The 19934-nt window shown below is 37.6% G+C and overlaps 1 protein-coding gene across 4 annotated transcripts in view; it reads right to left on the reverse strand.

Annotated features, from left to right (window-relative positions):
• SLC25A12 (solute carrier family 25 member 12) overlaps positions 1–19934 on the reverse strand; it is an 88370-nt gene that overhangs the window by 46005 nt on the left and 22431 nt on the right. For 3 of the 4 annotated variants that reach the window (XM_034785043.1, XM_034785042.1, XM_034785044.1), the window contains exons 4-6: positions 14240–14355; positions 3652–3791; positions 617–763 (exon numbers count right to left, since the gene is read on the reverse strand). In XM_034785043.1, coding sequence (XP_034640934.1) covers positions 617–763; positions 3652–3791; positions 14240–14355 — 403 coding nt within the window. Of the gene's footprint in view, positions 1–616; positions 764–3651; positions 3792–7210; positions 7314–14239; positions 14356–19934 lie in introns of those variants that run through there. The other variant, XM_034785045.1, reaches the window with a different exon arrangement.

The following is a 19934-nucleotide window of genomic DNA, read 5'->3' on the forward strand; positions in this document are numbered from 1 at the left end:
TGTTTGTCTGAGCGATTGGCTGAACAAGATGTAGGACTGAGTGGACTTGCAGGCTCTAAAGTTTTACAATGTTTGGTTTTTGAGTGGAGTTATGTAACAACGAAAAATCTACATTTGTAAGTTGCACTTTCACGACAAAGATTGCACTACAGTACTTATATGAGGTGAATTGAAAAATACTATTTCTTTTGTTTATCATTTTACAATGTAAATATTTGCAATCAAAAATAATATACCTTTTGATTTCAATTACAACACAGAATACAATATATATGAAAATGTAGAAAAACATCCAAAATATTTAATAAATTTCAATTGGTATTCTATTGTTTAACAGTGCGATTAAAACTGCTATTAATCGCAATTGGTTTTTTTTAGTTAATCACGTGAGTTAACTATGATTAATCAACAGCCCTAATAATTATTATTTCTATAAAAACACTATTTTGCATAAAAACCCTATGTGAGCAATGAATGGTACAGCACTGTCAGTATTGCTAATAAAGAGGAAGATAAGGCGTGTGTTAAGAATTTTAGACATATAGCAATTAAATTACGGTACAAACTCTCACTTGAATAGCACTTATATTTAAGATATTATTTTCTTTACACTTACTGAAACTAGATTTTCTTCCACAAACGGACTAAGCATATGTGAACGAATGGTAGCCATGATGTCACTAAAGTCCAGTCCAGTAATCATACCAGTTTTGTTTTTGTCTTTCAGTGCAAAGGCTTGTCTTGCATGTTCTGACTGTAGCTCCTGAAATAAGAATTAGAAATATCACATTATGAATATGATTCTGTACACCCATTGTGCATGGAACTCCCACTGTCTTCATCCACCTGCCTAAGAGAGTGCATGCACACGTTATACTCTATATGAAAATATAACAGAAGTTTTAGTACCAACGCCCGACAAACTGATTCATCCCAAAAATCTCCAGCTCAATGGGAGCTGAAGGGGCGGTATCTGCGGCCGGGGCAGTGTGCAGAACTGCCTGGCTGTGCCTCCGTGTAGGAGCTGGCAGGGGGACATGCTGCTGCTTCTGGGAGCTGCTTTAGGTAAGTGCCACCTGGAGCCTGCCCCCCCTCCCACGCCCCAACCCCCTGCCCCAGCCCTGATCCCCCTCCTGCCCTCCAAACCCCTTGGTCCCAGGCTAGAACATCCTCCTGCACCCCAAACCGTCATCCCCAGCCCCACCCCAGAGCTCGCATCTCCAGCCAGAGCCCTCACCCCCCCCACACACCTCAACCTCTTGCCCCAGCCCAGAGCCCCCTCCTTCACACTGAACTCCTCATTTCTGGACCCACCACAGAGCTCACACCTCCAGCCGGAGTCCTCACCCGCTCCCGCATCCCAACCCCCAATTTGGTGAGCATTCATTGCTCGCCATACAATTTCCATACCCAGATGTGGCCCTCGGGCCAAAAAGTTTGCCCACCCCTGGTCTAGATAATACTTAGTCCTGCCATAAGTTCAGGGAACTGGACTAGATCACCTCTTGAGACCCCTTCCAGTCCTATGATTATATGAGATGAGGAGAGTGCTGATCTCTCAGGTATTCAGGACTGAACACAATTAGGGTTTTATAGGTTAAAATCAGAACCTTGAATTGTCCTGAAAATAAACTGGAGGCCAGTGAAGATTCCAGAATATAAGTTTAGCATGCTCCCTGAGAGAAACCTCTCTTTACAAGTGGGTCACTGTATTTTATACCATCTAATGTTTACAATGAATTTAAAGAGTAGCCTCATATAAAGCACATTGCAGAAATCTAATCCCCAAGTGACAAAAGCATGGATCACTCTAGTGAGATCCATATAAAAAAAACTGCATCCATAATAATAAAGCACACACTCAACTCCCATTATTCCTAGATGTCTAGATTAGAATCAGCTGGGAATCCAAAATATGCCCAGGTTATTAACCAGAGTAACAAAAGGCATGCAACATTCACCAGCTGATACCCACTGAACTAAATCGTCTGGTTAGTTTCCCCAACCTACCAGTATTACCTCAATCTTGTCTAGAAGATTGAGTTGCAATCAGCTTGCCCTCATCCAAACTCTGATCTCAGCACGACACTGACTAAGCTAGCTGAATGCAACAGCAGGTCTGATAATTTGTCAGGGCTTGCCAAAGCTGAGCCCTGGCACTTCTAGGCTTGGCAGTTCATAGCCCTGGCACCTCTGGGCTTGCTGCATCAGTTATGAATGTAAAAAAATTGCGTAAGCCTCGGCACCTTTCATTACAAATTAAGCACTGGACAGAACCCTGCTGTATCCCATAAGAAAACTTCCTTGGGGCTGCCCAGGATACTCCTCTGGGTTATCGCAACAAAAATTGTCACTCAGGTATGTCAACAGTGCAGGCTTGCTGTGCATTGTTGCCCAAAACCCTTATCATCCACACTCAAAGCCCTCAAACCCACATCTAGGGATGTACTGAACCCCGGCTCACATGTTTTTATGAGGGTATACTGAGCTGTGACCAACCACTCCCTTACCACCCCCTGTACAGTGTGGGCGTAGCAGAGGTATCTGGGCTTGAGTTTAGATGGCACTCCACTGCCATTCCCACAATTCCTTGTATCACTATCTTCTGGCCCTTCTTCCTACTTACCTTCCACAATTTTACTGCTTTTCTTCCGTACACACCATGGACTTTAGAACTTACCTAACCAAATCCTTTATTTTTAAAATGCCCTCAGTATCTATGTCCTAAACTATAATTAGAAGCAATATAACCAATCCAATTCAACACCCTGTACTTTCCTGCGATTATTTCCAAAAACAAAGCAATTTAATTTCACAGGCCAGCCCTGGAAATTACATGTCAGTTATGAAATTTTAATTTTCTTTAAGTCAAAAAGCCAGAAATCCACAACAAAAATATAGTATGAGTTGATCATTTCAAATTATATAGAATTCAATTACCTACTTAAATGTGCAAAATCTTTTCCCCTTAATTACAATGCACAGCTGTCCACATTCTCCTTCTTTCCTTTTCTCTTACTCTCTATAGTTGACAACTCCTCTACTCTGAAGTATGATTCTGGGAGTGAATACTTTTAAAGTCCTCTCCCCATAGCATTCTTCAGCAAACCTCTGAAAGGAAGACTTCTGGCTTACTACGAGTTTGGCCTTAATTAAGAATGAGTGGCACAAGGATCTTAAACTTCTGAGGTGAAGTAGTGTGCATTATGGGAAATGTAGGGTAAATAATAGGAAAAACTTTATGAAGCGAAATGAAAAATTAATCAATATAACAAAGTGTTATGGGAAGCTACGGAGTAACAGCCAGTGGAGATATTCAGGGCCCAATCCTTTCCCCACTGAAATCAGTTTTGCCATTGAACTCCAACAGGAGCAGGACCAGACACTCACACTCCTCAATGAGAGGATATTTTAGAAACAAAATTAATCCTGCCCTCCAACAGGGTGGTGGACCAAAGTCTAATGCACTGTATGTGATCTTATTATATAATCAGTATGGTACAATGATAGTTTAGCTGTGTTCTAATTAGTCTATCTGGACAACAAATCTCTCACCACCATGTAATAAAACTAATTTATAATGGCATTAATGCAGCACAAGTGACGGAGCTGATGGCCAATTATGCACAGAAAGAAAAATAAATAACTGACCTGCAGAAACTGTGTAAACTCCGAGTAGGTAAGATTCTTCTTCCTGTTGTGTCCAAAATGCAGTCGAATAAACTCACAATCCCAATTAAAAGGGATATGATGATGAATAATGGTCTGTCCAAAAATTTCTTTGACATTTTCTTGGGAGGGGAAAAAAAGCAAATGAGTTGTAGGATAAAATATTTCACCCTGCCTAACTGTTCCTGGTAGAAAACAAGCAAAGTTTTATAAGACCATTTAGAAAATGTTGTAATCTGGTCACTTTAGAGTAATTTCTAAGTTGCATATTCAGAGCCACACGTAAGAACACATTTACTACAGAATTTAATACTCAACTTTGTACATTACTATGTAAAGCCATGGAATTAATAATTTCACATTTAATTTTAATTAAGAAGCAATTTCTCTTGTGCACTATAAATAGCTGCTACTTTATACTCTGATACAAAAATCAATAGTAATTCCCCATTTCTGCAAAGAGTCAAATTAAGCCTTTTATCAAAAGCATGAATACCTACATCACTGTCTAATGCAATATTTGTCATACTAAGTATGGTTTGATTGAGACTTGATTATTACATTCACACTAGCCTGAATATGTCTATTGAAGATAGGCCTAAGAAATGCCACCTAAAGCATATCATTAGCTCAGCAGAAAGCACCTTATTAAAAGCTTCTGATAGTGTCATAAAATATGGCCCTGACACAGAAATCAAACCCTATAAAACATGATTGGTAGTCTCAGTTATTAAAATGTTTTAAGATAAGTGAAATTAAAGATGTCGCCTTTTAAATGAAGTAGAGGGGGAAAAACATGTTTTAGGGTATGGAATTCTATTGTGTGTACTGTACCACAAACCAATGCCTAATCCTATAGCATATTTGTCCTTAGTAACAAAGCCCTATACAGAAAAATTATATGGGGTATTATGTGCATACAAGCCTGGTATATGTGTGCAAATGGCCAAATGGACATTTGTTCACACAAATTGGACACATGCAAATTAGACTAGCACATATTTTTCTAAATTCAGCTCAAAAAGTCTAACTTTTAAATCAATTCTATATTTGCTTGTGAAACTAAACTAATTTAAAAGCCCACCACACAGCTTAAGTTAAAAGAGAAATGAGAAAATATTTTCTTTAAGACAGGACCACTTCTCTTTTCAGTTAACAACTTAGCGAGCTTATTTAACGTTGTTTGAATTTACATTAATCAATAGTATTAGAGGTATATTATTAGAGGACTCTTACCCTGTGAGCACAGTTATCTACTCTGTTCTAAAGGAAAATTCACAGATGTGGACTGCAATATCTTTTGTCCATTTTTCCATCACAGACTTACTTTGAAGGAAATCCATTCCCTTCTCTACATTAAGTGATCAGTTGGTTTGTTCATGTTTTAAAGTATATGCTTTTCGGATCTATAGCTGTCTTCTTTACATGAGTCAATGCTAATCCATGATTGTAGAGGCTTTATTGGTTCAGTGTATGAGAAATCATTGTGGGAAGGAAGGAAAGAGGGATGAATGGAAATCTATGGAAGGTGCCAGAGTCCCAGATCAATTAACTAATGTACAAGATTGGGTTTTTGGTTATATTATTTGCCTCACATTATAGATTATATATTTATTTTAAAGGAGAGATTGCTAAATGAGGACAAAATGATAATAAAGTTACCAGGAATAGGTAATAGCAGTCAAATAATAAAAACCAGGTTGATATAAATGTAAGTAGTCAAAAATTCCTAAGGTGCAGTGGGTGAGAGAAAGAGAACAATTATGCACAAAAGGAAATGAGTCAAACACATTTTGCTGCATTTGTTTCAAAGCTCTTAATTTAATGGGAGGCAACAAACCTACTACTTATAGCTAGAGACCAAACACCAGGAGACCTGGATTTATTTCCCAACCTACCACTGAACTCCCGGTCAAGTCACTTAGGATCTTCATGCATTACCAATACAGCCAGGTCAGTGTTGTCCCCTGCAGTGCTAGCAAAAGGACACCATGGTGTAATTGAGACAGGGGACACTAGTGCTGTAACTGGGTCCACTGATCCAATTGTGTTTGTAGTGTAGATAAACCCTAAACTTGTAACTGTTTCCCCCATCTTGATGTTCGCTTTTGCAAAGTGCTCAAATCTTGTCATGAAAATGTGATGTAAGTATTTGGAGTTTCCTTTTGACTGTAAAAACAAGAAAAATAACAGTCTAGAAACAACGTGCTGAAAAAATTGGGTGATTAAAAATATTTATCCACAGTCCTCCAACTATTATTTCAAAATGTCTGCAACTTAAAAGGAAAAATTAAAGGTAAATGGAACTGATTTTATCAGATGGAATTATTCACATTCCTTCTAAAAGAGAGGCCTGCATACAGATAAAACTCTCAATTATTTTAATAAGAATTAAGCACTGAGGACAAGCCCTCAATCTTCGCATAACTCTTCCTTTAAGCATTTTCCCCAGAAACTACTTATAGCTCTGAGAATGAATTTCCTCCTCTCAATGTTTTCTATGAGGTTTTATAACTGGCTCTCAATAAATACTTTTAAATATCTGGCCTGTTATCTAGGTGACTAAAGATGTAAATAGGTGCCTAACTTCCACTGATTTGGAAGTTGGGCACCTAGGTACTTTTCAAAACCCTGCTAGGTGCCTAAATACTGTTAAAAATCTGGCTCAACCTTAATGATATTTGTTTAGGACTATCAAAAAGGACTAACAATTAGTATATATTGAATATCTTTCAGGAAGCTGGAGGTGGTAACCCACTTGATACCTTATATTTTGTTCCACAGACTTTGTACATAACATTCAAAATACACTACAGAAGTCATTCATAGAAACAATTAGCAGTTTGAATTATAACTATAATGCTCAAAAACATATTACAGAGTTATCAGCTATCATGGGAGAGGCATTAGAATATGGGAGTCATTCACAATAGATGGAATTGTTATTTCCTGATAATATTACCCTCTTGACACATATGCCAACTACTGGTTTCTTATTTTATCCAGTTTTGTCAGTTCCTTTCTCACATCAAAGGGAAGTGCAATCATCCCAAATTCATGTACAACTAACAACAGTGCAGTGGCAAGGGAGGTTTCAGAAGTATGGTCATACTCTGGTGACTGTGAATGAAGTGATGTCCACCAGCACATTTGTCACACTGTACCATGCTCTAATTTTTCTCTTTAATCTGTTCTATCACAGCAGGTGCAGGTACTTACATTTCTACTCTAAGCTGACAGAGTATTTATAGCAACAGAAATTGATAAAATCGGCTAATGTTAAAGTACGTGTACTCCTTTTATTTCCCAAGACAGAAGTCAGCAAATTATCAAAGATAAACTACTTGCAGTTCATATCTCTGATAGAACCATACACATGAGAAAGAGATCAGACAGCAATTCACTAAACTTTAAAAAAAATTGTAAAAAACACCATTTTATTACAATTTGATAGAAGTTTTTCATTGTCCCCATCAATCCATGCTGCTTATTTACTGAAGTCTCTTCCCAGTCTTTGCTAACCTTTCTGTGGTAGAATTACCTTTTGCTGGACTGATACTCTCCTCCAAGGCAGATATCAATGTAGCTCCATGATGCAGCCTGGATGGGGGCTGCCATACAAATGGCATGGCCAGAACACAGCCCTGTGATGCATCGAATCTACCATCAGCCCCAGGAGTGATAATCCTAAAGCCACATACAAACCCATAGCTCCAGCATTCCAGTGCACTACCTCCAAATTAGAGGCAAGTGCTTAGACAAAATGTTTACATGACTGCCGCAAAAATTTTCCACCTAAACATTTAAAGCAAATTATAGCTGTATCTGAACAGCATTTATTTGAAGGCTGCACATACCAAATTTTGTCCAACCACCTTCAAATATTTTGAAGATAGGGCTAAAGTCAGTACCTGTGAGGCTCAGTAAATTTTCTCCAAAAGAAGGTCCTTTTCAGACAACATTCAATTTCAGGTGAAGAGGCTAAATACCAATTCTGAGTTCCAGGCACGCAGATACAAAGATGAGGAGCATGGTATAAGAACCCAAACAGAACACATGTACAATTGAGCACAACCATCATCCCCCTAACCCACCCACCCACCCACAAGGGGGAAAGGGGCTATATTACTGCAGAATCATAACAATGCTACTCAGTCCTTTTGATCTGAGCTATAGTGCTGAAAGTTTCTATTTATATATCTGTTTTACTTTTATATAGTGTACTTTATTTTTTTTTAACTGTAAACAAATAGGAATATCAGCTGAAACCAGGAATAATGAAAGTTGCTCCATGTAGCTCTAACACTGCACCTACATCATGACAATCTCCAATAGCCCTTATCTTTTAATCTTGGCTTTTCACTGAGCAGAGGGCTAATCAAGCTGAACTGTACAGCAATTTAGGCTAGAATGTAAGTTGTATAGTGCTTAGCATATTCTAGTTATGGCTAAGGCCACTGGAAATGCACACAATGGAAATTCTATGTTGCATCACAAATTTAGGATCAGCCTGCAGATTTTTGGATTTTAAATGTTTTCGGCAGAATGTAAACTTCAGGACTCAGACTATGCTATTGCACATACATTAAAAAAAGGAAAGGCAGCAGCCCTCACCAACAATTTAACACTAGGGTAAGCACAGAGCCAAAACTGGCTGTTGGACATCTTGGCCCTTGGGTGATAGCTACTCCAACGTGTCTTACACAAAATGCTTGTACTTTAAATTGAAAAACACTTAAAATGAATTAAATTTCATCAAAAGTTGAAGACATTTCCTTGGAACAAGGAGAAGGGAGTCATTCTGTAAGATGTCCATGTGACAGGGTTATCAGCTTTGTCTCAACTTTTTGGGGTACATTGGATAGTGCACAGAATCCAAGAGGCCTTTTAAGTGATCCTGGCAGGGAACCCTGGGTTCCGAGTTCTCTCTTCTCTTTTTGACCTCTCCCAAAATTTAAGATCTGGGAGCATTAAAGCTTGTAACTGAGCTTGAAACTTTAGGCTCACTGTAAGTACAAGTTCATCACTTTATATAGGCAATGCTTATAGTTTGTGAGGCCTCCAATACAGCCCACCCAAAAACCACAATTGAGCTTTCACAGAAGTTCTACACTCTGCCAGCCTGCATGGCAGAACTTGTAACTCCCTATCACCTCTCATGAAGCAAAAGGTCACACTAAAGTTACAGGCAAAATCCATTCCACAAATATGAGCATAAACACGTCAATGTTTGGGGTTTTTTAAGTGAGATTTTATTTATCTATCCAAGTTCTTTTATGGTCCCCATCACTAAAAATCTAAGCATTAATGTAAGCAATGCATTTCTAAAGTGTTGCTATGATCAGTTTTTGCTATTTCATACACTTCCACCTTCAGGATAAAAATCAAAACAAAAATCCTGCTGTTATTTGCAAATAACAAACAAAAGTCTGTCTGAAAAGCTCCCTGGGGGTGTTGCGCAGGTGGTGTGTTAGGGAGTAACAGAGGAAGGAATCCAATGGTATGTATGTCTACATAGCAACTGGGAGGAGGCTTCCCAGCTCAGGTAGACAGCCATGCACTAGCATGCTAAAAATAGCTGTATGGCTTCAGCAGCATGAGCAAGCCACCCCAGCTGCTGCCATTACTGCCTGTGGCCACACTGTTCTTTTTAGCACAATCACTCAGGCGGAGCAGGCACGTATCTGTCTACCCATTCTGGGAAGTACCCTCCCATCTGCTGTATAGCCATACCCCAAGTGTAACAAATGCAGCAGTATGCCTGCTAGTGTTGAGGTGGGAGACTGGGAAGAGGGTGATGCATGGGGTGTATAAATAGGAACGAAAATGAATGGAAACATATTTCTATTCCTATTTAAAAGGTCAGGACCATTATTAGTAGTGGCCAAGGTACAAAGGTAATGAATTAATCATTTTTGTATAAATGAACACTTACAAGTTACTGCTTCCTCTGCAGCTGAGCTCCTGTTCTGTAAATTAACACTACGATGAAGGTTCAAGAACTGTCCCTGGATTTTAAACTATTTACTATTAAAACCGAATGGGTGCCTCTCACCGATCAATAACAGATTATGCTGAGTGGTTCTAGTTGTTAGACTGGAGAGGAGAAAGGGTAGTGGGATAGAAGAAAGATTAAACAGAAAACCATGTGGAAGGACTATCAGGATTATCATAAATAACTAAAATGCATTGATGAGTCCATCATGTTCCCATATTCACTGCATGTACCTATGATACCACGTTAAACAGAAACCAACCTCAGGTTAGGTAATAAATGTACACTAAATTTAACATGAAGGTGTGTTGCTGTGTTGTATTTAAAATTTGGGTTTTTTTAATCCAATCTCATGAGTTAGTTTTAGAGCCTGGCTCATGATTTTTGAGCATTTGGAGTTGGCAAAATAGGAAAACAAACAGTTATACTGAAGTGTTCTCAACTACTTCTCACTCACTCTTCCTCACCCCCTCCCCATCCTCCAACACTCTCAAAACCTCTACTGTTTCTTGCTCTTAAGGAAGATTTAACTGTCTCTTTCCCAAGGAGTAATTTATTACATTTGTTGGAGTAAATTCACTGGTTTAAATCAGAAATTTGGTTAATAATCCCATCCATCTACAACAGTATAGACAAAGCTTTTGTAAATGCTTTCATAAGAGATTAGGAGACAGTCTTTTTTTTTTTTTTTTTTGCTCTGAGCAACAATATTTAAATGCCTTGCATTAGTCAGCGTTCAGGTATCCAAATACCTTCCAAATTGCTCCAAAAGAATTTTAAAACTGAACACTGGGAAATCATGAACAGGAAAACTGTAAAACAGTATACAATTTTGGTTATTTTATCTGTTCTTTTGCTCTTCAGAGCTACAAGCTTTTAAGATAGCTCAGGTATTTAACTAAAAATCAGTCTCTGAAACATTCCGTGGTTTCAGGGAATGGCTGTCCTTTTAGCCTCTGCATGAAAAGGTGAAAAATTGGAAGAAAGTGCTTGGACTTGTAAACACCAGTTAAGTGACACAATCCAGATCAGTTTAAAGTTTACTCAGTTGACAGTTCAAGAAGAATCCTTTGATTTCCAGTCAAATACATACTTCTAGAGAAATTTTAAGCAGTCTTGGCAATCATGGGTTCCAGTCACTTTTACCCCCCAGCGTGGGGATTATCTGCTTAACATCAAGCAAAGCCACAGCTGTTTGGGTTATCTCAGAAGACAGAGGTGAAAGGCAAAAACTACCCAACATGAACATTTGCTCTAACCCAATTTCAGTTTCAACTAAAAATGTATAGAAAAAAATCTGTAAAATTCTCTCAGTTTTGTAGCATTTGTTTTATATCTTATTTTAAATACTTCTTTCAAATTAAGACGGCTTATCATCAGTGAAGTAGACACCATCAATGAAGGTAAAAAAATAAATCAACCAGGGTCTTAGAATTACCTGACTAGGAAAAGTCCTGTCTTGAAAGTATTCTAAAGGTGAACTGTGATTTCACAAATCCTTAGCATGTTTATCATTAAGGGATGCTAAATCCCTTTCTCAAAAATTAACAACAAAGACTCTTGTGGCACTTATAGACTAACAGACGTATTGGAGTATAAGCTTTTGTGGGTGAATACCCACTTCGTCAGATGCATGGGGTATTCACCCACGAAAGCTTATGCTCCAATAGGTCTGTTAGTCTATAAGGTGCCACAGGACTCTTTGTTGCTTTTTACAGACCTAGACTAACACGGCTACCCCTCTGATACTTTCTCAAAAATTGTTTTCTTTCTATTACAGCCAAGATTGAAACAGGAATGAATGGTTTAAATGAGGTTGTGACTTGTTCAACTAGGTATTGACTACTAATCGTTTCCCCCCTTTTTCTTTTATTTCAATAAATTTAGATTTTAGACAATTCTCAGTAATGTATAATCTCACATATGTTATCCACTGATAATTGATCAATCGTTCCGACAAATAGTTTCTATATAAACATAAAGCTGTCACATAAAGCTTTGTTCTCTCTGAGATTTTAGGTGTTTCTGTGTAAAAGCTTTACACATAATTTAACAAACAAGTTACTCATTGGGAGTAGAGCACAAACGTTTTATGAAGAGCTAGCAAGAGTAGAAGAGTGACAGAAAGAGGGCAAGAAAAACAGCAAGATGCTAAGATGGTCACATTTGTCATGCGTATATATGCAGGGTCAAGCCTAAAGGGGAGAAAAAAAATCAGAGTGAAGGAATCTACCTATTGTGTCATTGAAATGTAACCACAGTTCCAGTTCCACAACTGTCTACCAATCGTGCGCTCTAGTTGACTAGCTCTATTCCATTTCAGTATCATTTCTAATAATTCTCTAAATTATAAATATTTATACATATGGGACATGACATACATGAATAGAACCTTGTACACTACATAGATTAATATACACGTCACAATTAAGTGTGTGTATTTTGGTCAAGCAATGGGTAATAGCTTTGTTTATTCACACTTCTGATTGGCTAAGGTCAAAAATTACAAACCAAAGAAAACTGATCTTCTCCCCTCACCCCACGAGGAGTAAATATCTTGTAAGATTCTTTGGAGCAAAGAGCCAAAATGGAAATATCACACTTCACCATGATCTCGTCTCGTGAGGTCTTTGGAGAGTTTCCTAATTTGACATAACTGAAATGGTCTCCTGCACTCATATGAAGCTAACCCACTGTCGGATACATAGGTGATGGGGGGGGAGGGGGGAGCCCAGAAATAAACCAATACAGAAGCATCTCCTTAATTCACAAAAGTGATTTGAGACCAACTGCTGATTAGCAAATGTGAGTATTTCATATGAAATTATATAGTGCTTTATATTTCCCCCATACTCTACACACTCATAATAACCCTGTGAAGGTGGTTAAGTATCCCATTTTACATATAGGAAAATTGCCAAGGGAAACTGCCAAGTAAGCAACAAAAGAAAGTCAGGGGTACTGCACCACAAAACATATATTATAAAGAATTAAAACATTTCACAGTACACCACTAACTATAAACTATATATTTTGTAAAAGTAATGAACTGGGGGCAGTAGTATAAAACTTCCCTACAGCACTCTGCTGTTAAAAGGAATATCAACTTAAAAATCACAATTCTATCTGAAAGGTTGGTTTTAGTTGTATTTTTACAACTAACATTATAATAATTGTAAGAAGACAAATTTGTATCTATTTTTACAGATTACCTTGTGCATTTGACAACATTTTGTGTCTAGTCAGTTTCCCTTGTTTTGTGATCCTTTAATACAGCAACAGAAGAGGAAAAACACAATTTAACAATAGGAAGCTCTGCTCGTAAAACCATCAAAATTGGCAGAGAGGGACACAGGGGCACGTATATTCTGTGAAATTACTTTTAACTCATTTTTGGAACCAGCTGTTTCAACTTGACTATGTTCATGTACTTTTGTGAGAAATCGGGGCATCATCACTTTTTTTTGGCAAGAATTAACTTAATGGATTGCTTTGACAGTTTGACTGCTAGTTAGTACTTGAATTTACTGTTTCTTTTTACGAAGTTCTTACATATTATTTCTCTTTAGGATGTGGCAGACCCTGAGTGCTTAATATTTTGCCCTGTTTGTTAATCATGTCACTTTATACAAGTAATGATTCAAGCAATACTATAGAGCCTTTTTCTGAAGAAAAAAAAAGTATAATGCATGATTTGAGTTTCATCACCACCTCAAAAATTGATGCAAAAATGTTCAGAAATTGCCGGTACAGACAGTAAGTGGCCACAAATCCAAGCATAAATTGCATTATCTTTATTGAAAGCTTTATTCTTTTGGATAAAATTAACATGTCTCACTCCATTTATTAAAATTCTCAGCATTAAATATTTTCTAATCTAAATATACATTATTTTAATTTAACATTAAATAACAATCTATTATAATCAGTAAGCTTTTACCTATTCAGTAACATGATAAAATGAAAATCTTTCACCTACAGAATCCTGTTCAGTTCAGTTCTTAATCAATGATAAAAATTAGACTGGAACAATAAAAGTCTAAAAGCCAAATTCCATTCTTATTTACATGGCTTCAACTCAGGAGTTGTACCCATATCAGATAGAGTAGAATTTATCCCTAAAACAGGAAAATTGAATTGGGATTTCTAGAACATGAATTAGAACATCTTCATTTCTACCTGCAACCCTATTATCTTCTCAATAAATGTAGTAACAGTTCTCCAAAGGTGGTACATGGAGATCCTTAACTTCTTACATAAATCCCTTCAGGAATGAAGGAATTAGTATCCATAGTTCACTGTGTTTCAGGACAGTCCTGCACAAGCAAGTTTTGCACCACCTATTTTAGCCATGTGTAAGAGTCAATGATTCAACAAAATATAGTAATTACATTTCTGGATTTCTTACGCTTGTGTTCTAACCAACACTTTGAAAAAATGAAAAATTTTACCTATAGATACCCTATGCGCTGAACAATATGCATTTCAAATTAGTTTTCCAGGGAGTCTTGGCCATTCTTGCTATCTAAACTATTGACCTTAATCTGTTAAAGTGCTTTCTGTGAGTATTCTTACCAAATGTCACTTCTCCATTGCCACTCTTGTCAAACAACTGAAAAGCAACAATGAACATTGCATCTGGAGTACACAAAACTGACTCAAATGCCAAAAACTCTTGATAGGAGATCAACCTACAAAGGAAAAACAGAAGTTAAAGGCTTTAAAAGATATTCAACAAGGGCCATGAAGGTTGGGGTTTGATAGTTTGGAAGGCTTCACAATTCTCCAGAGATTAAGAACAGGTGTCAAGAAACCTGATTCTATGCTAAAAATGGGAACAAATGTGCTGTGTGGCCTTAGGAAGTCACAACCCCGTGACTCAGTTTCCAATTGCATTCAGATCTGTGGACAGAACTCTCAGTACAAACCTAGTATTTAATACTTCATAATTATTTTTCAAGTGCTGTTCTACTTGAATTTACAAAGTGTCAAGTAACAAAGCATTTCTGCTGAAATTAAATTTAGAGGGTTGCCATATGCTGTCCCAGAAAAAGTTGGATTTTTTATTAACCAACATATGGATAAAAATGAGATTTTCCTCACAAAATGCAGAATATAAACATACCTTGAAATTCCTTTAAGAACACTGAAATAATACACTACTTTTAAAATTAAGCAAGCAAAACGTGTATAATTGCAACAGCTCTGAATTTCAAATTAGGATGTGTCTAGAAAAATAGTTGCAGTACAGCACAAAGCCCATTTTATTCACATTCCATCATTAATTTCTTTATCTACTTTATTTTAACATCAGTTAGGTATTTTTTGTATTTTCATTGTAATCTCCAAAATAAGTTTAAACCACAAAAATGAACTGCATCTATAGCAATAAAGTAACATGCATAACATTTCTGCAGATTGTCAAGGTAAGAATTCTCAAAAAAATATTTATTGATCTCAATTTACAAAATATAGCCTTCCAGTACTCTCAATGCTAAAGGATGAACTCAGTGAATTAAGCATAGCAGTTATTTTGCACAGGGACTGTTCATGTACGAAGACCTCAATTGGACAGATGCATATTTTATGAAACAGTTTAATGAATTAGGCCATAGTAGCCATTAGTTCATCTAGCCCTTATATATACACTAACCAAAAGGCAGAACCTTATAACAAGATCCCTTAGTTTCCATATTCCCACTGAACTAGAATCTAGAAATATGGCACCAACATTATGGGCCACTAAACACAGGAAAAATCTCAATTTTGACATTTCTATCATAGACCACCAGTCTAACAATTTACAAAAATGAGTTTCTTCCACAAGGTGATGATTTTGGAAAAGTTGAAATCTAAGGGCCCTGGTTCTATTTATCAGATTTTAACCAAGAAAAATTAGAATGGGAACAAGAACTATGCAATTACCAACATAGTTACATCCATCCAAAGGACAGACTACCATCCAGTCTTACACAACACACAATTTTCTCCAGATTAAAGATAGGCAAATTAGATTTTAGCCCCTCAGAAACAACATCTTTTAAATAGGTTGATAGCCAAACTGTGGGATAAAGTAAACAAGAAACTAAACCAAATATACAAAACTTGCATTGTGTCCTGAAGACCGTCAGTTCTGGATTGTGGGAGAGCACCAACAACTAGGAGGTTTCAAAAGGAGCCCTCTACCAAGAAAGCCCAAACACTGCTGCTGGTGAGTTCAATCCCCAAAAAATGACAAATGTATCAAACTAAAGGACAGAACAACTATTTAAAAAAAAAAAAACTTTCTACGGTGCACCTAAAGCAAACTGGTCCCCAAATACTCCATCTTTTTCCAGAACTGTCATAAATTTTGATTATTCTTGACCATTTTTTCTAGGATTGTTAATCCTTCTTGAGTTACTTAAAATTTGAGAACTTAATTTTTAGGGGCAGACCAGTTAATGGTTATTCATAAGACCTTGGTTCAATTCCCAGGTTTTGCCATTGATCTGCAGTGTGACTTTGGATAGTCGCTTTAGCTCTCTGTGTGTAGTGTACACAAAAGGGACATTAATGCTTACCTAAACATTGTAAAGCAATTTTAGATCCTCGGAAAAGTGTAATGTATTATTACAATTTGGTTGTAGACTAAAGTAATTAATAATGTTATACATGAAACTACCTGTAGAAATAATACAGTTATCAAAGACTAAAATTTGGTATAAGATGCTAAGACTCACGATGAAGGCTATAAAAGAATATGTTTCTGGAAAAAAAATTCAGGGATAAACCTGATGTTGTTACCATATAGGCACAGAATAAATCTTTCACATGAAAAAATCCTGACTACAGATAAATATAGATCTAAAGATTCTGGAAGGAGCAGTTTCAGACAACTGAGTGTCCAAATATTTTGTATTCCAGATCACACAATAATAGTTCCCCATCACATCATCAGTTATTAGCATATAATGCATAAAGTCATTTTATTTTTAATTGTACACCTAAAACTTCACATTTAAGTTGCAATTCACATCATCCTATTTTGCCAATAACTTATACTTTTGAACAAAAGTTATTTATAACACCAAATTACTATTTCAGACGTCCCTCACAAGCAAATATGATATATAATCAAATCCTTATTTTTTCTGTTCCCTAATCACATTCATTTCTAGATGAATTTTGTGTTTTTAACGGTGAGGAAATAACACTCTGGCACTAAGCATGCAGCAGTCTGGTGCTGTGTGAACTGTCTCACATAATTCTGAAAATGCAACTCAATGTTAACTAAAATAGGATTTTAGGCTATGTGTTTTCCTGAACTGAGACTAATGATCAGATGAAACAGTATTCTTCGTCTGAATCAGAACTATAAATTAGGACAAAACCAAATGTATTTTCATTTGTGACTCTTTTAGGATCTGAACCCAGGACTCCTAAATAAATCCAACTCTGAGTTCCTATCTCCCCCCAATTTTGGATGATGGCAACAGGAAGAGAAAAGAAACACTTTTCTAGACCCTTTCAACTAAGAATCTCAAGTACACAACATTAATTGCTTACATTGTGAGTGGAAGAGAAGGATGTATTAAAGAAAGCATCCAAAAAGAATGTTAAAATGCCTACAAGTAAATTTGAAAAAAGATTAGTTTTATGCAAGCAAGATTATTTTAATCACATTTTTGTATCCTGTTAAATAATCTAAAACAGATCTTAGAGATAATTTTTGCCCTCTAATATGCAGCATGCTTCATTCACTCTGTACTTTGCAAAAATTAACCAGTGAGCTCATTTTCCAAGGTGCAGATTGTCATATTCTGGAGAGCAGGCTCAAGCCTCATAAAAATGAAACAGTAAGTGAATAAAAAAAAATTGCATTAATTTGTAAATACCAATCAAGATTTAAACCATATTTTACTAGTCCTATTCATATTTTGAGAATGTTTTGATATGAAAGCTCTCAACTGCAAAAATCCAAACACTAGTGAAGGTGGAATATTAAGATGTTATAAGTACTTGCTCTTCTGAATTTTAAGCAGCAGATTTCATGATCAATAGATGTAAACTACATTTATTCCAACAAGTGGTGGAGTTTTTGCTTCTTTACAGTTGGCATATAAGGCTGGAAATATCGGCCTTTACTCAGGGCGGGAGCTAAAATGACCATTACCAATGAGCAAAGAAATGCTCAAAAACTGGGAAGGCAAGCTAAGTCTGGACATGTTAATGCTCAAATACGTTGGCCACCTTCCAACTTCTTCTGTCTCTGTAAAAATCCAAACTCCGGATAATAAGTTACACATTATTTCATCATATTTTATCGCCTGCATGAATACACTGATCTCACTCTGAACAATACTGTCCAAACAAAAAACTACACACAAAACAGAAAGTGGCAGAAAACCAGCAATTTCTCAGTCTCAGGGTCTGCTATAAGAAGTGAAAGACACTCTTGATTCCTAACTGTACAAAAGGTCCTTTTAAAAAACCACTCTTCAAATAAACACATTTCTAAAAGATGACCAACAGCTATGGGAGAAAGCAAAATAGTACAGATTTGCTTATTTACTGATCATGATTTCAAAAAGATACGTATCTTCAGCCATATTCCTGGTGATACATCCCATTACATCCAGTAATGGACAGTAATGTAACTTCTTTGGGTTATCAAATACCTCCTAAAAGTCCAAGGAGAAATGTTGCAACCTTATTTAACAAACATTATGTAACTATAGAAAAAAGAGTAAATTCTGTCTTCGCTATTTAACACAAATTATATGCATTTCATAGAACGATAATTTTATTTATCAAGCGCAGATGCCAAACCTTTTTGATCAGGGTCCTTGCAATATAAAATAAAATATTCTAAAATACTACGATAAAGGAAAACGAAAAACATCTAAGTACCATCCAGGGTCAGATTTACACTTACAGAACCAAGGAAAATAAGAGGCTTTCAATTTCAAATAAATGAAATTTATCTATAAAAAATAGATTGTATTCTATTTTAATAGCAGCCTTCCATCTCTTCTCTACCCAATGCCCACTCCTCTCTGATGGTATTTTTGACCTCTGCTCTGATGCTTCTTAACCTCTTGGCTCCACTTTAACAACATCCATGCTTCTTGCTACAATACAGTGCCAAACCTGGACGCCTAAATGCAGCAGTGGAGAAGAGCAGGCAGGCAAGTCTACTTTGGAACAGAGTAGGTTAAAAAAATAAAATACATCTTAGAAGACTGTGCATTTTGTGAAACAGTTTCAGAGAGCAATTTATAAACAAGGACTACTGTTCATAAGCAATGATTAAAAAACTCTGTGCAGTATAACCTTATCTTGATTAGGTTATACTTTTCTTCCTACATAAAAAGTGTTTGGTGTCTCTCTTGCTAAGAGGTTCTCAGTGGTTTGATTGGTATGTGAATGGTGGCAGAGAGGTATTATAAAGACCACACACTACAGAAATTGCATAACATCTTTTCTATTTTTCCAAGCTGTGTTTAATTATGGATACTAAAGACCAGGGCAAACTTTTTGGCCCGAGGGCCACATCTGGGAATAGAAATTGTATGGCGGGCCATGAATGCTCACAAAATTGCAGTTGGGGTGCAGGAGGAGATGAGGGCTCTGGTTGGTTGTGCAGGCTCTGGGGTTGGGCCAGAAATTAGAAGTTCAGGGTGCGGGAGGGGGCTCTAGGCTGGGGTGGGGGAGTAGGGTGCAGGGGGGGTGAGGGCTCTGGGGTGTGGCTGCGGATGAGGAGTTTGGAGTGTAGGAGGGTGCTCCGGGCTGGGATCAAGGGGTTCAGAAGGTGGGAGGGGGGGATCAGGGCTGGGGTAGGGGGTTGGGGTGCTTGAAGGGGTGCAGGAAGGTGCTCTGGACTGGGATCGAGGGGTTCAGAGGGCGGGAGGGGGATCAGGGCTGGGGCAAGGGCGCGGGGAGAGGCTCAGGGGTGCAGGCTCTGGGCGGCACTTACCTCAAGCAGCTCCCGGAAGCAGCAGCAAGTCCCTTCTCCGGCTCCCACACTAAGGCGCGGCCAGGCGTCTCTGCATGCTGCCCCATCCACAGGCACCGCCCCTGCAGCTCCAGCCAATGGGAGCTGCAGGGGTGGCGGTTAGGGTGGGGGAAGCATGCAGAGTGGAGTTCCCTGGCTGCCCCTACGTGTAGGAGCTGGAGTGGGGGCTGTTGCTGCTGCTTCTGGGAGCCACGTGGCACGGCCCCGACCCTACTCCCCAGCTGGAGCTCTGGAAGGGTGCCATGCTGCTGCTTCCGGGAGCCGTATGGAGTG

This window comes from Trachemys scripta, chromosome 11 (genome assembly GCF_013100865.1).
Source record: "Trachemys scripta elegans isolate TJP31775 chromosome 11, CAS_Tse_1.0, whole genome shotgun sequence".
Taxonomy (NCBI): Eukaryota; Metazoa; Chordata; order Testudines; family Emydidae; genus Trachemys; species Trachemys scripta.